General features: G+C 28.8%; 1 protein-coding gene across 1 annotated transcript in view; it reads right to left on the reverse strand.

The window, feature by feature from the left end:
• Positions 1 to 350: 350 nt before the first annotated feature.
• The window catches only part of LOC111630665 (lysosomal alpha-glucosidase-like), a 23483-nt gene continuing 4176 nt past the window's right edge, over positions 351 to 19657 (reverse strand). Inside the window, exons 3-18 of the mRNA XM_023374804.1 lie at positions 19216 to 19381; positions 19029 to 19125; positions 16907 to 17145; positions 14488 to 14619; positions 12384 to 12494; positions 12185 to 12301; positions 11888 to 12087; positions 11674 to 11807; positions 11455 to 11606; positions 10268 to 10416; positions 10107 to 10191; positions 5416 to 5594; positions 2919 to 3004; positions 1306 to 1355; positions 1093 to 1239; positions 351 to 1006 (exon numbers count right to left, since the gene is read on the reverse strand). Coding sequence (XP_023230572.1) covers positions 944 to 1006; positions 1093 to 1239; positions 1306 to 1355; positions 2919 to 3004; positions 5416 to 5594; positions 10107 to 10191; positions 10268 to 10416; positions 11455 to 11606; positions 11674 to 11807; positions 11888 to 12087; positions 12185 to 12301; positions 12384 to 12494; positions 14488 to 14619; positions 16907 to 17145; positions 19029 to 19125; positions 19216 to 19381 — 2107 coding nt within the window. The 3' untranslated portion in view covers positions 351 to 943. The remainder of the gene's footprint in view (positions 1007 to 1092; positions 1240 to 1305; positions 1356 to 2918; positions 3005 to 5415; positions 5595 to 10106; positions 10192 to 10267; positions 10417 to 11454; positions 11607 to 11673; positions 11808 to 11887; positions 12088 to 12184; positions 12302 to 12383; positions 12495 to 14487; positions 14620 to 16906; positions 17146 to 19028; positions 19126 to 19215; positions 19382 to 19657) is intronic.

The following is a 19657-nucleotide window of genomic DNA, read 5'->3' on the forward strand; positions in this document are numbered from 1 at the left end:
TTTTTTAAACTGTTACTTTTTTGCATTGTATAGTGTTAATTTCCAAACTAATGATAGGTACAGTAAAAACTTGTGTAAACTGGAATTGTACGGTACTGAATATTTTTCCCCGCTTAGGCAGGTTTCCGTTTTATTCAGGTTCTGCTTTGGACAGGTTTTATTGTATATATAAATGATAACAAGCTGTATGCCAACAAAATTTTATTATCTAGGAAGAAAAATACAGTTTGTTTAAATTTTACTTTCATATCTTAAAATAATATGATAAAAAGTTACAATAATTTCATTTTATATTTACCAATTTTTACATTATTATTTTTTTTTATCCTCAATACTGTACTTTATATAAAAATAGAAACAAAAATTATTCTTCAGTTTAAAAAAATCCCTGCAAGATATAAACTGAAAAACATTTTACATGAAAAAAAACTTTGGTCTTTGTTATTACAATGAATTTTAAGAAAAATAATTTTGGTAAAAGTATAATCAATAGCGTAAAAAAATATTCTGGGATCTAGAAATTTTCCAGTATAATAATTGCAAGAAATAAATAATCTTCCTATTATTAAGTAACAATAATGCAGAAACCTTAATTACAGAAGCATGGCAAAATGTGATAACTGATAATACTTCTGAATATTGATAAATCTTAAAATTGTATATAGTTAAAAATTTTCAATCAAATTTAACATCAAATCAAAGTTTTCTTAGAGCACATCTGCGCAAAAACATTCTATTTTCTAAACATAAGATCTACTCATAAAATTACCATTTTTCAATATCACAGACACTTGCAAAATCATTAAATATTTAATGGCATTAAAAATTAATCATAAAATAGTTAATTAACCATTAATAATAACCACTAAATAATATTCTTTAATTTAAAGATTATGCTTATACTAATCATAAAATTTATGTTCAATCAGAAAATGATACAGTTCTACTTCCAGTGAATATAATTGTTTTGTGTGAAATTAAGATTTAAATTGTCCAAATATAGTACCTAAACATGAATAAAATCAATGTATTACTTTAGTATATGTGTTTATAATATATAATGTTAATGTATAATAAAAAAAAGGCACGTACTTTTCTATCGACTTCGTAATCGAATGTAATGGATTTGCCATTGACGGTAACTGAAGACGGTTTGAATTCGCAATTAATTACTGTGATGTTATTTAATACTGGCATATTAGCATAACCATGCAATATTGTTCTTGTTGTAAGATAATTCTGAAAAATTTATAAACAAATTGTTATTTTATAATTAAAAAATTAATATATTATAAAGTGACTTACATTGTAGGAGTAAAACGCTACATGAGTGTACTGTTTTTGTTCTACAGAATCTGTTTGAAATAACCTTTTTTGAATTATATTATTTTTAAATTCAATTTTTAAGCATATAAACAAACACAACTGAAAAATAAAGACATTAAAAAAATTCAAATTAATTAGTAATTTAAAAATGGAGAATAACACAAACTGATAAATACACTTAAATCAGTTATAATTATTTTTAATTGTCTGGAATCACAGCAAAAATATAGATACATTCAAAAAGTTCAGGAAAGTAATATCATTATGATTGCATTAATAGTCAAGGTCACTCAATAAGAATGTTAATGGCCAAAAAAAAAAAAAAAGTTCAAAAATCTAACATAAGTAACAAATACAGTAGAAAATAATGATTTTTTTATGCACAAATTGTTTTAAATGTAATTATAAATCAAAATGGTACAAAAAATATTTTTAAAAATATATTTATTAGATATTTTATAACAGGTTGTTTTGATCTAAAGTGGAACCTCACTTAATGAGCATAATTCGTTCCAGAAAATCTTACTCGTAATGTGAAACACTCGTTAAGTGAAACAATTTTTCCCATATAAATTAATGTAAATTATAATAATGCATTCTGTGCTGAAACAAATACTCAAATATTTTATGTATAACGTTTATCCAAAGAAAATTATACAATATACATTATTAAGGAGCGTAAATCGTCATAATCTTTTCTCCTAGCATGGAATGAACCAACCTGGAATGTGAATTTGAATTTGCAGAAAACAAAAGAAAAAAAAAAAAAATCATCACAGATAATAGAGAGGTTGTGACCGATTTTTTTGTTGCAAAAACATGAACGTCAAACGTTCAGCACCACCGTCAACACCCCTTTACCAAGCCTAGAAGTTTGACAATGGCATTTGTCAGTGGAATCATGCTTCACGTTCCAAACTCCATTGTCAAACTTCTAGGCTTACAGGATGGGCACAATTCAAGCTCCGAATGATGGAGACATTTTAAAAATTTAATTTGGAATTGGTCATTAAATTTAATATGAGATAGCAGCATAACTGCCTACCTCTAGTCAAATTAATTAGTATTATTTAATTATAGCCTTACACAGCCCAAGAATTTGGCATATTGCTTGGCGTGTTTGTTATATAACAGGGATGGTTGTTGATATTTATAGGTAATATGTGTGAGCACAAGTTTGGAAAAATGTTTGATCATGGGCAACACTAAGATGCTTGTGGATCGAGTGCTAAACACAGACTGATGGAGCATGTGCACAATCTGGGACTTCTCATCTCCTCGTCACTCATTATGCAGAACATTGCTCATTAAGTGAGTCATTTTTTACAATTTGTTTTGCTCATTATGTAAGGTGCTCTTTAAGCAAGGTTAACTGTAAATGTTTCTTTGATTGATCCTAACTTTCTTCCTGAACAATAGATTATGGAAATATAATTAATCAGAAATTACTAAAAAGCGAAATTCCCTACATAAAAGTGCAATTTCAACATCAACATTTCAGAATCATTGTAATACAGTAAATTAAACATTTGCTTTAAATTAATTTAATTTAAATTTATTACTTTCAAATAATAGATAAATAATTCTCTTACCTAAACTGTCTCCATCGTCCCAAAATAATTCTCCTTCAGCACCAACTACATCCAAAATTACTAATAATCCGAAAGGATTCAAACGACTGTATAAAGAGAGAAGAAAGTATGAAATGAAATTTTGTAAGAATATGAAGCAATTTATGAAGCAATATTACTTCATAAATGAAAAGTTTACTTGCAGTTTATCACACTTAAACAAAGTTTTTCTGCAGTTAAATTAACTCATATAATTCATAATTTATGCTTGATACTGCATACATTTTATCATCTTGTTGCTGGATTTTTCCAAATAGGTGTAATTTATTATTAAAAGTTTTGATTTACTTTTTTATTGGGTGCTCACAGCTGGACAGAAGAGCTATTTTTATTTTGCCTTTTGGTGTCTGCCATAATTAATTGGATGTTAATTTTTGTAAACTGGGTCAGAAAGCCTAAGATATGTTTCATGTACTACATATTGATGTATTAGTATATTGCATGATTTACTGTTTTTGGATTTTTATAATACCCCAGACACCAGGCTTGGCCTGTACTAAATAGAATAAAATAAATAAAAAATATTATTTATAATCAAATGAAAAGGTTAGTAGTATTTTCAATAGACTCTTGATGTCATGATTTTAGTATCTTGTTATTGCTCTGATATGCATTATGAAAAACTCTTTAAATTTATAACAATTATTTATTATAGTCTCAGGATGATATTCAACTGAAAAGAATATTCAATGCACATACTTAACACCTAAATAATGTTCTTATTTATTTATTAAATCTGTTCTTATTAATTAAAATTTCACTTAATTATAACTTATTAATGGAAAATACAGTAGAGCATCAATTATCCAACCCCCAATTAACCGTCACCTCGGTTAACTGACTGCGTTCTAGTCGGCAAATTCAAATGTCCGCTAGTGATGTGGCACTACAGTGGAACCCCGGTTAACGAACGTCATGGTTAACGACCAAATCGGTTAACGAACTATTATTTTGCAAAAATTTTGTCTCGGATAACAAACTTAACGGCTTTTTGTGTCAAATTTGTAAGCTTGCTGACTTTTAGGGAAAGTCAGTTAATCGTGTGTCGGTGATGATCTAGGGTCCATTCGTACGTTGGTGGTGGCGGAGGAGACAAAAATGACAAGTATTTTACAGTGAAAATCGTTTATTAGAACGGGAAGATGCTTACATATTTGAGGTAGTTGGAAATGGCTTATCCACAGTATTTTCTCTCGGCACTGAGGAGTGGCGTATCGCTGGTCCTACGATAGTGTAAGCTGATCAGTCATAGCCCCAGAGTGGACAAGATGGGTTCGCTTGGTCACAGAAGCGATGGTAGGTGACAGAGCTGCAACGACTGGAGCGGTCCGCGAAACACAACACAAATTTTAGAGAGCACGACTTCAGGCTTAATCCAGATGAAGACAACACAGATTAATCACCATAGAATTTTTAGAAAAACGGCGTTTTGATCTTGAGATTCAGGGTTTTTATAGTATTTTTTCCTTGAATCTCACCTTATGATTAGTCCTGCGTCCCATTCCTCGCTTTCCGATTGTTTACTTCTTTGTCTCCAGGTGAAAACCGAAACCAGATTAGGTCACGAGAAAGGTTTGTTCCGAGGAGTTATTTGACACCTGTTCGTCGACTCTGATCAGAGATTGTTGATAAACCTATAAGCCTTTCGCTCATAATTTAGCCTGTTGTTTCTGCTATCTGTCATTTTAAAACTTTAACGATCGTGTGGGATGTTTTTATACCCGTCAAATCTTTCCCCTTATCCGAAAATTTAACCTAGATTGACTGTTTATGAGCACGTTTTCCTATATTTTCATTAAAGAAAACCCATTTTATAAATAAAATTACAAAAATACTGACAGCTAGAACGGATTAATTGTATTTGCATTAATTTCTATGGGAAAAATTGCTTTGGTTAACGAACAATTCGATTAACGAACGGACTTGTGGAACGGAGTACGTTCGTTAACCGGGGTTCCACTGTACAATATTTGGCTATGTCTTAGCTACTTTAATGTTATTTTTACGTGTTTTAGCTGGCAACACTCATTCAACCATGAAAGGGAGCCAGTATTTAAACGAGGCTTAATTTTCTAATTTTTAACAATACAATAGCAACGATTATTATGTTTAAAAAAAATTTGATAGGCTTAACATGGAGGAAAATTCAACACGAAGTAGGTTAATAGCGATATACTAATATACTAATTACATGGGATATAATAATATACTACACTAATAATGGATTTTTTCATACTTTTAAGTTATCCGACTTTTCAATTATCCGACCACCCCCGTCCTTAATTGAGTCGGATAATCGATGCTCTACTGTATACTTTTTTAATATATAAATAAAAATTTTTCTTTTAACTATCATATAAAATATAAAAAATTTATATCAGTTCATCTTTACATCAACACTGTTAATACTACACAATATATAAGTATATGTGATCAAATTTTCATAATATACACCTACCTAGCAGTAGTTGTAACATTGGGAATTTGAGTGGGAATTACTCCTCCACCTCTTAATGCCAAATTGATTTTATCAATAGGTGCATCAAAAGTATTATTAACACCACTATTCAGTCTTTTGTAGGTATAAAAGTCAAACCATGTGTCATTTGGAATGTATGCAGTTACTGTAGACACATTCTAAAATAAAAAAAAAAAACAAAATAGTCAAATTTTTTGTCTTATAAATTAATATGACAAAAATCTTAATATCTATAAACAAAATATATTATGTATAAATCTATATTTTGTGTCTAAATATATATAAGTTTATTATAATAATAAACTTTATATATATATAAGTTATATATATATAAAGAATAAAATTTAAAATCAGCAATTTTAAATGAAGTGTGAAACAGGTGATTACATATTTCACCTTCTAGTAGCTTAAATAAAATATATATATTCAAATTCTTGGCACCATATTGTATAAAATTAATATCTATACTACTTTTTATGGCAGCCAAATATTTATTATATAGGTCAACCATCACTAGTGAGGCACCAATTTTGGCTAGCATAGTTTCAAGTTTCGTGGGTCACCGTACCAACCTGCTGCTATGTTTGGGAGTGCTCAATGTAGCTAGAAGTATATTAATGACAAAATGCACAATAATTTGAAAAGAATTTTCATTTAATGTTTGTTTTTGGTATATTAACAAGCTTTTATTGATTCACAAAGTATTTTAAAAGTAGGATGTGTTTGGTAGCTGTGTAGTGGTTAGCTGTTGTGTTAATTGTATTGTAATTTAACTATCAGTAATCCTGCACCTATCAGGTCAGAATGATACCAGATGTTTCAACCTGTACATAAAAATGTTTTCAGCCTTTTCACGCCAAGTTCAGTTACCTAGAATTCTTGAAAATTAACGTAGTTTAGAATGTTATAGATTCAAATAATAGCTTAAATTAAATTTAATATATTGTGGGGTTTTGCCATCTCTTTTACAGATAGAACAAAAATCTGCTTTTAGGTCCTTAATGCTCAAAAAATAACAAAACTCAGTTAACTGATTAAAGTAAAAAAAAACAAAAAGGTAAAAATATGTAAATAAAACCATCTGTAAATTCTCATCTTATTATATAAATAAAACATGTTAAGAAATTATTTAAAAGTAAACAAATATAGAATAGAATTAAAACATTTTATAAAATTAAAATAAAGTTTTACACACATTTTTAAATATAGTTAATTAAACCTTTAAGCAAAAACTGGCAACTAGTTATGAAAGTATGTACATTAATTATTAATTTAATTACATCATCATATTTAGATGTAAAAATGTTGCTTTAATCACCTAACAGCCTTTCCTTATTTTGATGATGATAAAGTGTGCACTCCAATATTACTTTAATACCTCGTTCTAAAGCACATCAGACCATTGAAGTTCCTACTAAATTAAAGTTCTTATTAATGGATTAAAATACTCTTTCATTCTCCTGCTTATCAAATGTTAAAGCCTATGTAGTAAAACTTCATATATTCTAATGCATTTGGACTACATTATCCTTTATTCATCAGAATTTAACATTTGAATTTCAGCAAGAATTGATTATCTTTGCATTTTCAGTTCATCTTTTTCAACAAACTCCTTTTCAGCATTTCAAGAGAGCAATTTAAAACCCTTTACCTTTGTTATTGTATTCACATCAANTGAAATATGTGATTTAACATGGTAATAAAATTAAAATAAAGTTTTACACACATTTTTAAATATAGTTAATTAAACCTTTAAGCAAAAACTGGCAACTAGTTATGAAAGTATGTACATTAATTATTAATTTAATTACATCATCATATTTAGATGTAAAAATGTTGCTTTAATCACCTAACAGCCTTTCCTTATTTTGATGATGATAAAGTGTGCACTCCAATATTACTTTAATACCTCGTTCTAAAGCACATCAGACCATTGAAGTTCCTACTAAATTAAAGTTCTTATTAATGGATTAAAATACTCTTTCATTCTCCTGCTTATCAAATGTTAAAGCCTATGTAGTAAAACTTCATATATTCTAATGCATTTGGACTACATTATCCTTTATTCATCAGAATTTAACATTTGAATTTCAGCAAGAATTGATTATCTTTGCATTTTCAGTTCATCTTTTTCAACAAACTCCTTTTCAGCATTTCAAGAGAGCAATTTAAAACCCTTTACCTTTGTTATTGTATTCACATCAAAAAATTAACTTTAAAAATTCACTGAGAGAGCTCTGCTATATTTTATCCTCTTTCATTTCCTTTTCTTAAAGTCCAATATAACCCAAATGCAAACTTCCAATAAAGACAAAATAAAATAGTCCAGTATTTAAATATGTCTCAAAAGATACTCCAGAAAAACATGATGATTTAAATAATTTTTGGGATAATCATATATATATATATATATATCAGTAATGTGCCGTCCATCATGGAAGCTATGGAAGTGCTGCTTCCTTTGTATTTTCTAAAATATAAATACATATTGTGCAATTATTTTCATATTTTAACATACTTTGAATTAATTAAAATCACTATTTTGTTTTATTATAACCACATTATGATTCTTATTACAAATTTCTATACATGTAAAAACAATGATAAGATTGCTATTGTATATTTAATATATATTCCCAATGGAAGCACTGAATTGTCGAACATGAGACAGCTTCCTTGACAAAAATATTTGAATTATGTAAAGCAGCCAGATTATATGCATTCGCACATGCACTTTACAGAGCACCAACCTCTTGTGGTTTAGCTCATGGATGCTACACACCAAAATCTTGTATAATGCTTCCAATGCTTCAATCCAGGGCAAGCACAGCTTCCCTATCATCAAATGTCACCACACACCACTGATATACACTAGCTTCATCCATCTCTCTCATTCTATCCTTATCTGATGTCAACATTTTCATATCAGAAGGCAAACATCTGGCAAAACTCACATATATTATCACTCCACTCCATAAGACAAACATAATTTTGTCTCATTTATGTATGACATAACAGATGCAAGTTATTTGCTTGTGACAGCCACTCTTCTATAAATAAAGATTTACTATCTCTGGTTTAATCAAAATATGTTGTAATTAATCCCTCAATGACCTTATTTGAAAAACAATGGAATGCAGCTATGCATCTAATCTTAATTAATTCTTCTCTATATGTATGGGCCAGGAATAAGAGGCAAAATAAAATGTATCATTTACATTTATTTCTTGCCCAGCTTTCCACATAAGTAAATTGTCTATTTACCTACATAATAATCTTCTTTATTTTATATTTAGCCACAATTGAATACTCTCGCTACTCATTTAACTACTATTTCTGCTAGGTCTTCTAAGACTAGAGAGCTTATTGGAACATTCATTTGTTTATAAAAATTCTGATCCAATATAAAATAAAAATTAAGTCCAAATAATATGAAACATTCTTAAATAATTTTACATTCAAGCCTGCCCTATACTAATTAAATTCATATTTCAGGTAGAGCTTTTAATGTACATAATTTTCTTATCTTACAGTAGAGCGTCGTTTATCCGAATCAATTGGGGACTGGAGTTTTCGGATAACTTATTTTGCGGATAACCAATTATGTACGAAAAAATATTATCCCGTGTTAAAATTTTTCTCCGTTGCGTGTCGCTTCACGTTGAATTTTTGTCGATATTAAGCCTAACGAAGACTATTGTATCGTTAAAAATTATTTTTTTATTTTGTACAAACAAAATAAATATATTGAAAAATATAAAAACAATAAAAAATTATACTTCAGAAGTTAATTTAGTATCAAAAACGTAAAATATTTGAGTAGCCGAAGACATGGCCAAAGATTACAGCGCCACAGCACTGGCGAAAATTTAAAATTGTCGACTGGAATTCCTTCAGATAACCGACGTTTCGGATAACCCACCTTCGGATAAACGACGCTCTACTGTATTTAAAAATTTATGTGTAAACTTTACTTTAAATTAATTTTTAGAATTTTTTTAATATTTTATATTTCTTTACTTTTAAATAATACAGCGTTATTGTAAATTACTGTAATTATGCTAATTATTATTCAAGAATTTGTAATATAACTGTCTGACTTTCATCTCCTATCTGCATTCAAATGTGTTGTCCAATACCTCTAGGAAGAACCATAAACTTAAATGGAAACACTACAAGAAAGCATTCTGTTCTGCAGTTGGCAAAGTCAGAATTATATGTCATTGTGCAACATGAGTCATCTGCAGGAACTGTAGAATTGTGGTTGCTGTGATAGGAGTAACAACAGATATGCCATAGCAAGTATAGGAAGAATCTGAGTAATGATTAGCCATGTGAGTAATGATTAGCCATGTGAGTAATGATTAGCCACGTTGAGAAATTGCAATGTGACTTAAACAGTTTTCCAATATTTTAATGCATATTACAGTATTCTCAAATAACAGTTAGCATAATTACAATAATTTACAATGGTAGCATTCTTTTCAGAAAACTTTCTATATAATAACATACAGAAAAATAGTTTTATCTTATTATAATTGGTAACATTGCACTGTTTACACATGGTATATAGAAATGAGTCAAAATAATTGTTTAGAAATTTCACATAGTATTACCATAGTTATTGAGACATTTATATAATATATGGTATAATAATTACTCATTCCTACCGATTCTAAAGTTGGTATTATCATTAAAGATTTTCCCCATAAAAACTGAGTATCTATGCCATAAGTATTTATATCATGAAGATATCTGGAAATATAAAATTGTTAATATTGATAATAAATAAAATTAGAAAGTTTGAAAAAAATATACAACAATACTTCACTCAAAGAATAAAGGTCTTGCAACAGTAAAACCATGAAGGTGACTTTTAAAAAATAATGTGTACAAATAAGGTAGTAGATAATATCGTATTGTTAAAGCTTTTTTGGCTGCACTGACTACTTCAGGACCCATAGAAACGGGATCTTGATCCTGTAAATTGCATAAACTATTTTTGTTAGTTATGTTAATAATTTAAGATAAATTTTTATTTTCAAATGATATGATCAAGAAGTTTTTGTTTGACACTGCTGCAGTCACACATATGATGTGTCGTGTCCAGAGTAAGCTGATATAAAGCCAGAGATATAGCCATCAGTTTAGTAAGATATTTGTTGCAATCAGAATTGTATATAGAATGTGTGGTACACGTATTGATGGAATCATGATTATCAATAAGTGCAAATCAGATCAATGTACCAGTTTGTCTTGTTTTTGGTTGTCAGGACAAACTGGTAGACATTCATCATAGAATAGTAAAGATGTATGGAGATGTATGCCTGCCCAAACCACTATTGTGGAATGGTATGCAAACTTCTGTGACAATATTATCAAGCAAAAGTTGGACATCCTTAAATGGTAGGCCCTAGAATATCCAATATAAAGTCCAGATCTCTCCATGCAGTTTTCATGTCTTTGGAACCGTTATCTTTCCAGAGGACCAATCAGATGAAGACACAAAGAAAATTTTATTGAACTTTTTAATGAAGATGCCAACCAAATTCTACCAGACAGGCATTGTTAACCTTTTAATAAAAATTAAAATACATCTGGATACAAGTCCAATTTTGCTTGCCATGTCCAATCACCAGGAATAACTATTTCCATTGCAGAGACAACCTTTCTTTAGAGGCTATGCCTCTGCACAAATATGTAAAACAGTTTAAAATGTCCACAGGTGACAATCCCAACACAATTAAAAATATAATATTTCTTTGTAGAAAAGGCTGGCAGAATTACTATTTAATAAAAATTAAAATACATCTGGATACGAGTCCAATTTTGCTTTTTTGAGTATTTTAATTTTTATTAAATAGTAATTCTGCCAGCCAGCCCTTTTCTACAAAGAATTGTTAACCTTGTTCATCAGTGAGTCAATTTGCTTAACACCAGTAGCAATTTTACATGGAATGGACTTACCAGGCCCTTTAGCCCTCAAACAAAAACTTTTTGATTATCCCTTATACTAACTATTGCGTCATCAGTGTTATGATTTCTTGAAAATGGATAAAATGCTCCCAAAGCCGACCATCTGGCACACAGTTCTTTGGTAGTATTTCCATTAAAACCACAAATGTCTGCACCAACCATTGGAATTCCAAACATATTGTAATTCAAAATAGCTGAAATTTGAAATTTTATATAAAATGATTTCAAAATACTTATTCAATCTAAAGAAAATATTGTTACATGATATTGTCCATCTCATATTGTCCCAATTAGAAAAGATGTCTCCATCCCAATTTCCTGTAAAATATCCTGAACCAGAAAATGTAGATCGTGAAATGATGAATGGACGTTTCTTCCTTATTGTTTTTAAGGCCCTAAATGCATTGATAAAATTATATTATTTATTTATAAACAATTACTTAATAAAATAGATTTAACATTAAAAATTTTTTACTTGTTTGTAGCAATAGCTTCATAAAATCCATATAAATTGTGGACATTATAATGTATTGAAGCATTCTGCTGACACGTCATACATAATGTTCTAGTACATAAAGGCTCCATTCCACCAGGAACATAGGGTGGATTTTCAAATCTTGAAGTTGGGCATCCATCTTTCTGACCATTGTAAAAATTAGATGGTTCATTCATATCCTAAAAAGCAGATTTAAATAGATTAAAGCAATTTTAATAACTGATGATGAAGCAAATACCAATCTAAATGTGTTATCAGTATTATTATAAAACTTACAATCCAAGCACCATCAAATTTAACTTGATCATGATAATATTGAAATTGTTTAGTCCAATAATCTATAGCTTTGGGGTTTGTAAAATCAGGGAAAACAGTAGATACACTATTCCAAACCTTAAATGTTCACAATTTAATTAATATTTAAAAAAAAATTATTATTATTCGTTAATTTAAATCAAAAGTTGAAAACATAAACCTTGCCAATGAATATTTCCCCAGAACTATTTTTAACAAATATATCCATCTTAACGCCATCATCATATGGAGGATAAGTGCCTGGTTTCTCAGAACCACTAATACCAGGATCCTAATAAGAAAAAGTATGGTAAATATATGAATACTGTAATAAATTATAATAATAAAATGTACACAGAATTATTTTTCTAGAATCTTACATTGAAGTTTTTATAATTCTATATTTTATATGACTGCACATGATAATACTGAATTTTGTTTTAAAATATGCAAATTTCTTCTTGTTTAAATTGTGCTTTTTCATTAACAGACAAAATTTTCATTTTAATACTCAGAGAAATATGAGGGCAGGCTGAAAAGTAATGCACACATGCTTGTAGAGCACAAACAAAATGATTTTCAGAAGCATGCCAGGTGGCATATGGAAGTAACATTCCCCTCTATGTGCATGCGCAGTTTGAGGTTGTTGCATTCATTCAGTATATTTTGAGAAGCGAAAATATGGAGACATGTTCTGGTGCTATGTCAACGCGAGTTAAACAGAGTGCTAATTATCGAATTTTTAACTGCTGAAAAAATTACGTTTAAAGGCTGTTTATGGTGACGATGCTGTTGATAGGTCTATTGTAAACTGATGGATAATAAAATTTCGTGATTGCGAGCCTGGAAAAGCCATAATTGTTGATGAAACATGCAGCGGAAGTCCGATCACTGCCACAGACAATTACCGTTGCACCTTGTTGCAATGTTTAATTCTTCTCAGTGCATACAGACTCTAAAACACCTCTGATGTTGAGTTTGTCATGTTAGAGGCAGCTTGGCACCAATAATCTTGCAACATGACAATGCCCGTCCACACACCTCGCACGCAACTGGAGAGGCTCTGCGAAACCTGAAGTTTGAACCGATTCCACACCCTCCTTATTCCCCCGATCTTGCACCTTGTGATTTTTATTTGTTTCCTCTACTTAAGAAAAACCTCAAGGGTACTCATTACACCTCAGACGATGAGGTGAAGGCAGCTGTCAAGTCCTGGATTCGAGAAAAGTCAGAAGAATTTTTCAGTGACGGAATGAAAAAACTTGTCATACATCGGGAGAAATGTGTTAGCCTTAACGGTAACTATGTTGAAAAATAAATATATGATTTTGAAGCTTAAGAATTGTACTTTAATGTACTTTTTTCCCGATCTTGCTATTTTTTTTGTTTGTGTTCTACAAGCATGTGTGCATTACTTTTCAGCCTGCCTGTATTCTCCAAATTTAAATTGGCATATGTAATTCAAAAGTAATTTTATATTACATATTTAATTAATCAGTTTTAATAAACTGACACTAAATAACAGTATCATCATATGCTGTTGATATATTTAAATTTCTTATATTTACAGAATAAATTAATTCATGCTAATTTTGCATACGTTTAAGCACAGAAGTCATTACAAAAACAAAAATTAAAACATTTTTGGCCTCATTAGGGGCCACTGGCATTAGGCTTTAGAAGACTTATCTTCTTTGTAAACCAAACTTATGGTTTCTGGAACATTTCCAAATCATGGTTCTGAAATATACACTTTAAAATTCATTCATTCTCTTTATATGTCACATGGCCAAACATGCTTACATTTTTGTTTTTACAACAATTGTGCTGGAAACATATACAAGGTTGGTGTGAGTTAATTTACAAAATAATTCCAACTTTAGCAATAAATTTTGTAATAAGTTCTGTATCTTCAGAATCCTTTTAAAGGCTGATTGATATTGCACATGCTCAAAAAAATTCCATCTTATATAGAATTAGAAACTCAAATAGAACATATTTGTTTTCATTCTGAAGATAGACAATTAGTCCAAAATCACTTAGTACTGTAGGTAAAAATATGTTTTTTATGACTCAAATAAGCAAAAAACTAAATAGAATTCATTATTTATGGAATATATTAACGATTTAATAGTATCCTACAAAAGCAACTTGCTGTAGGATATAATTGAAAAAGACAATTAATTTATTTAATCATGATGGAACTGATTTGCTAATACTGTTTTTATTGGTTAATTTGTTCATTAGATACTATTAAATAAAATTATTAAACAAAAAATACTTACAATGATTGGAATATAATGCATTCCTACTGAATGTAATTCATCGACAAATTCTGGTAATCCAGCAAATCTAGTCTTGTCGTAAGTAAAATCGTTGTGCCTAACCATATAATCAATATCATTCCATTGTACATCCTAAAATAAAGATAATAAAACAAAATATCTAAATAAAGTTATGTTTACTCATTTAAGATAAATTATTATAAATGGCTTAATTATATGAATACTCAATTTTAAAACTAAATTAGTTCTGTTACTTTAGGTTTTTTTTTTTTTTCACTTTTGACTTTTATGGGCACTAAGATGTTTTCCCCCCCATAACCATTGTGGGTTTGGCCAGGCCCATGATGGGTTTATTATTTCCTTTTCTCTTATGTTCCATAAAACAGATCTAATTACAGTTTCTACAGTTATTATCTATATCTATTGTATCTATTACATATTCTGATATCTATATTGTATATCTATATTATCTATTTAGTGTTTCCATAGTTACAGTTTTTTTCTATAGTTTTTATCCCTAGTTTATTTGTATTTTCATTTATTGTAGGGAACTGCTGATATCTCTGATATTCCTTCAATCCTAATTTCATTATCACTGAATCACAAGACATAACAATTTTTTATTTTCGAAAAACTGTAATCAATTCAAATTTATTGTATTCATTCTAAAAACTTAAAAATTATTTACTTTTTTATTACTATTTCAAAAACTATACAAGATGAAATTGTATATGAATCATTGCTATTATATCTGACTACAAATATATTAACGGAAAGCATTCAAAGACTAAAAGAAATAATATTTCTATTAAGCTTGCTGGATGCCATTAGTAGATCCAGAAGTAACCAATGGAGACTAACTCAAAAATTATAAGTATTTGAATAATTAATAAGTAACATGTGCAAAAATTATACTATAGACAGTCAGATAAACATTTTGAAGTTCAAAATGTTCTTAAAATGGAGAACCTTCATTCCCTAGAGCCAATTCCTTGGATCCACCACTGTTGAATGAAGCTGAACATTAAGATGATCAGGTTAAGTCACATCATTTTTAGAATTATATTTTAATTCCAAAAGTCTTTCATGAATATTCTTTAAATGTTATAAATGGTAGCATTTATAATTATGGATTTTTTTGTTCTCATTTTAGATTATTTTTGTTATATTTTTATTGTTTCAACAGATCAAAAAAATTTAGCTCCCATAAAAAATTACATGTTGTCATTTGCCCTCTAATAATTGAGTAGCCCCCTCATTGCATTCAGCATGTGGGAGAGAAACGAAATGAGCAAAATTATCAGATGGTGCAATAAAACTGGTAAATCTAATCCCCTGTTTTTTCTACTTTCAATATCAATGCCAACTTGCTTCTTTGTGTGTTGTATTTCATACAATACTACTTTCAAAGTCAGTGATTGGAATAAAGTAATATTTCTTTGCCAGTAGAAAATTGCTGGTAACCAATTTTTTAAAAAATTGTTGGCTTTTACATTTAGAAGACCTGAACAAGTACCAGTACATTGTATCCAAATGAGCAATATAATGAGGAGCTACTGCATTATCCAAATTTATTTATAAACTGTTTAATAATCACCACATTATATAAATAAAACATGTTAAGAAATTATTTAAAAGTAAACAAATATAGAATAGAATTAAAACATTTTATAAAATTAAAATAAAGTTTTACACACATTTTTAAATATAGTTAATTAAACCTTTAAGCAAAAACTGGCAACTAGTTATGAAAGTATGTACATTAATTATTAATTTAATTACATCATCATATTTAGATGTAAAAATGTTGCTTTAATCACCTAACAGCCTTTCCTTATTTTGATGATGATAAAGTGNAATACCCAAACAAACATACCTGTATTCTAAGAGAGCGATATTACATCAAATTTTGCCAAAAACCTTGGCGATACCCAAGCGTAAACCATTCGCAAGATTCAGCAGGATTTCAGAGACAATCCTCGAGGCCAAAAGAAAGCGCGGCAGACTAATTACATGGGATATATTAATATCCTAATATACTATACTAATAATGTATTTTTTTCCTTCTTTTCTGTTATCTGACCAACCTGAGTCCCCAGTTGAGTCGGATAATCGATGCTCTACTGTATATTTAAATGAATAGCTTATAACAATTAAATAAAATTGTTCAAGTTTAATATACTTTTGATGATAACATGTTTCATAAATTGGTGTTTAGCATTTAGCAATAACCTAAATTAAACATTTCTGATGGAAGAGCTTAGAACCATTATCATACTTTTTATAATTGCAAAAGCAAATAAACAACTCCGCATCCAATAGTTTAATTATCATGTGATAATTTGACAGATCTTCCTGTTGTAAAAACAATTTATTTCAAATGACAATAATTCAAACAAATAATAATTTTCAAACTTACAAATGGAATCTTAGCATCTCTATTTTGTTTCCAAATTTGTTTTGTTCTGTTTAAAGTATTATAGCCATATCTGCAAAGATGAAATCCTAAACTCCAATAAGGCGGCATAAAAGTAGTGCCAATGACTTTTGTAAATTGCATTATGACACTGTCCGGATATGGACCAAGGAAAACGAAAAAGTCCAATATTCCTCCAATTGAACGAAATGTAACTGCAGGAGTCGGTTGTAGAATAACATCTATAATAAATTATATTAATTTATTAAAAGTTTGTACTTAATATTTACATAAATATGTTTAAGTCAAATTTGTATAAGATACTATTTTAAATTCATTTATTATTATAACAGAACTAATGCATTAATATTATAATGTGGTAACCAATTTTAAAACTTGAAGTAAATATAACTATAGAAAAGTTTAGATATCATATAAGTTAATCAATTTTTTAAGTAAAGAAAACAGACATGATATTTTTTTAACAGCGATAACATCAAAATGATTATTATTTATAACAATATGTTTATAGATTTTGATAAATACTGAAGATCAAAAGTCAAATACAATTGCATTTTCTCAGGAAATCTTGCAATATAGCTGATAACTGACAAAATGATAAGAAATCAAAACTTTTATTTGAAATATAATTCTTTAATTAAATTGACAAAATTTCTATTATTTTTTAAAAATATTCCTATAAATGTGATATTAACTTCATAACTAATTAATGGTATATAATAAATGTCAATTTTTTTTATTCTGATTCTATATTGAGTTCAATAATTACATTAAAATAGTTTCATATATGACTTTTCCTATCCACCTCCTTAGCTACTACAACTAATTATAGCAACACACCTGAATTCTTTGCCAAGCATAAATTATTTTATTTCTCTAACATTTTCAACCTACTTAATATCACTTTCTCTATCAATACTAGGTTAGGTTATAATCAATACCTGAAACTACTTTAGTCCAAAATCTATAATTACATTTGTATAATGTAGCTTTAAATACACAGCTTAATTTTGGGTATAGAAATGAGTTTGATAAAAGATTGTAAATGCTAGCAAGGAATAGGATCTGCATTAAGTACCTCCCTGCTCGAGATATGACATACCCCTCTATCTCTATTGAATGCATTAATTAGAATTAAATTAAATCTAGTGACAAAATATTGCATATAAATATCATTAAAAAATTATTTACAATATTAATTTTTATTTAAACAAGTTGCATATTTTTTTCCTAATTTATATAGATTAAAACAGATGTGAATTCCTTAATTTCTAATACATCTATTCTATTGCAACATCAGCAACTGTAAGATATATATTAATTTATTAAAATCAATGCAAAATATTTATTTAACTCATTTTAACCTACAGACTTGCAGATTTGGTTCTTGCTGGTAATGCCTTGTATCAGGTTAATCACATCAAGATTAATGAGTATCAAAATTCTAGGCAAGCCCACATTACCAAAAAAGCAAGCACAAGAAACTGTCATTTGTACCAGTAAAAGTATTAATAAAATTTGTCAAAATAGTATTTTAACTAAATCTCAAATTATGCTTCTCATAATAGAATATATTTTTGTAAATTATAGCTATATAAGCTAATTAAACAAACATTTTTTATTCTTTAAATGTCCTCTTGCTCAAGAGAATGCAGATTCAGGTTGGTGTTTTAATATGATGTATAAATTATAAAATAATTATAGTGATATTTATTTACACTGTTGGTCATTAAAATTGCTACACTAGGAAGGAAAGCAAATGGCAAAATCATGTATAATTTAATGGAGGAACACATGATTAAAGTGACAGATAATCTTGAGGTAAAGACAGAGCACTCAGCATGTTGTACAGAGCACTCAGCATTTTGCATTTGTTTTGTGCCACCTTCATGGTGTAGAAATTTTAATTGCCAGCAGTGTAATATATCTCGAGAATAGTAAAAGCTGAACTCAAAACATAAAAATATGTATAAAAAGGGACATATTTCCTATTGATTATGAGTTATCATATCAAGAAAGTTTTCTATATATAAATAAATTAAACATAAATAGTTAATATGGTATAATAATTACTTAATACAAACATTATAAGATAAAAACATACCCATAGCATTACTGTTCAATAAAAACACTCCATGACTCCATTTGCCACTGTCTAAACATAGGTAAAATGGGTGACTTCCATACAGATTCATATTTGGCTATACAAATAAAATAGTATTTTAATACTTCATTCAATATGCATAAACACATATACATGTCTAGTCTACATTTCATATTAAACCATTTACCGTAGGTGATCTATCACGATTGAAAAATGTGAATCGCTGCCAAGAGACATTCCGCTGTAATGGTGCCTTATGTTGTCCTAAGCCATAAACATAAGGAGATGGCAATCGACTGGACAGTTGCAGAAATTGATCCGAAAACACCAGTCGTTTCAAATCGGTGTGAAATCTAAAGCAAATAAAGTCTATATTTATAAATATTTTACATCTGAATGTGAATTTCAGTTAAAATTTTACGCTTCAAAAAATTTAGTTATAATTTTACCAACATTAAAACATCTATCAGGTAGGCCAATATTTAAATGACACTTAATTTTCTAATTATGAGTGGTTGTTTGTTTCGTGAGCAATAAAATAATTTAAAAATAATTTTTAATGATACAATAGCGACGATTATTATTTTTAAAAAAATTTGTTCGGCTAAACATCAATGAAAATTCAACGC

The sequence above is a fragment of the Centruroides sculpturatus genome, unplaced genomic scaffold (genome assembly GCF_000671375.1).
Source record: "Centruroides sculpturatus isolate CEXI.00-Female unplaced genomic scaffold, Cexi_2.0 scaffold575, whole genome shotgun sequence".
In the NCBI taxonomy this organism is placed as follows: Eukaryota; Metazoa; Arthropoda; class Arachnida; order Scorpiones; family Buthidae; genus Centruroides; species Centruroides sculpturatus.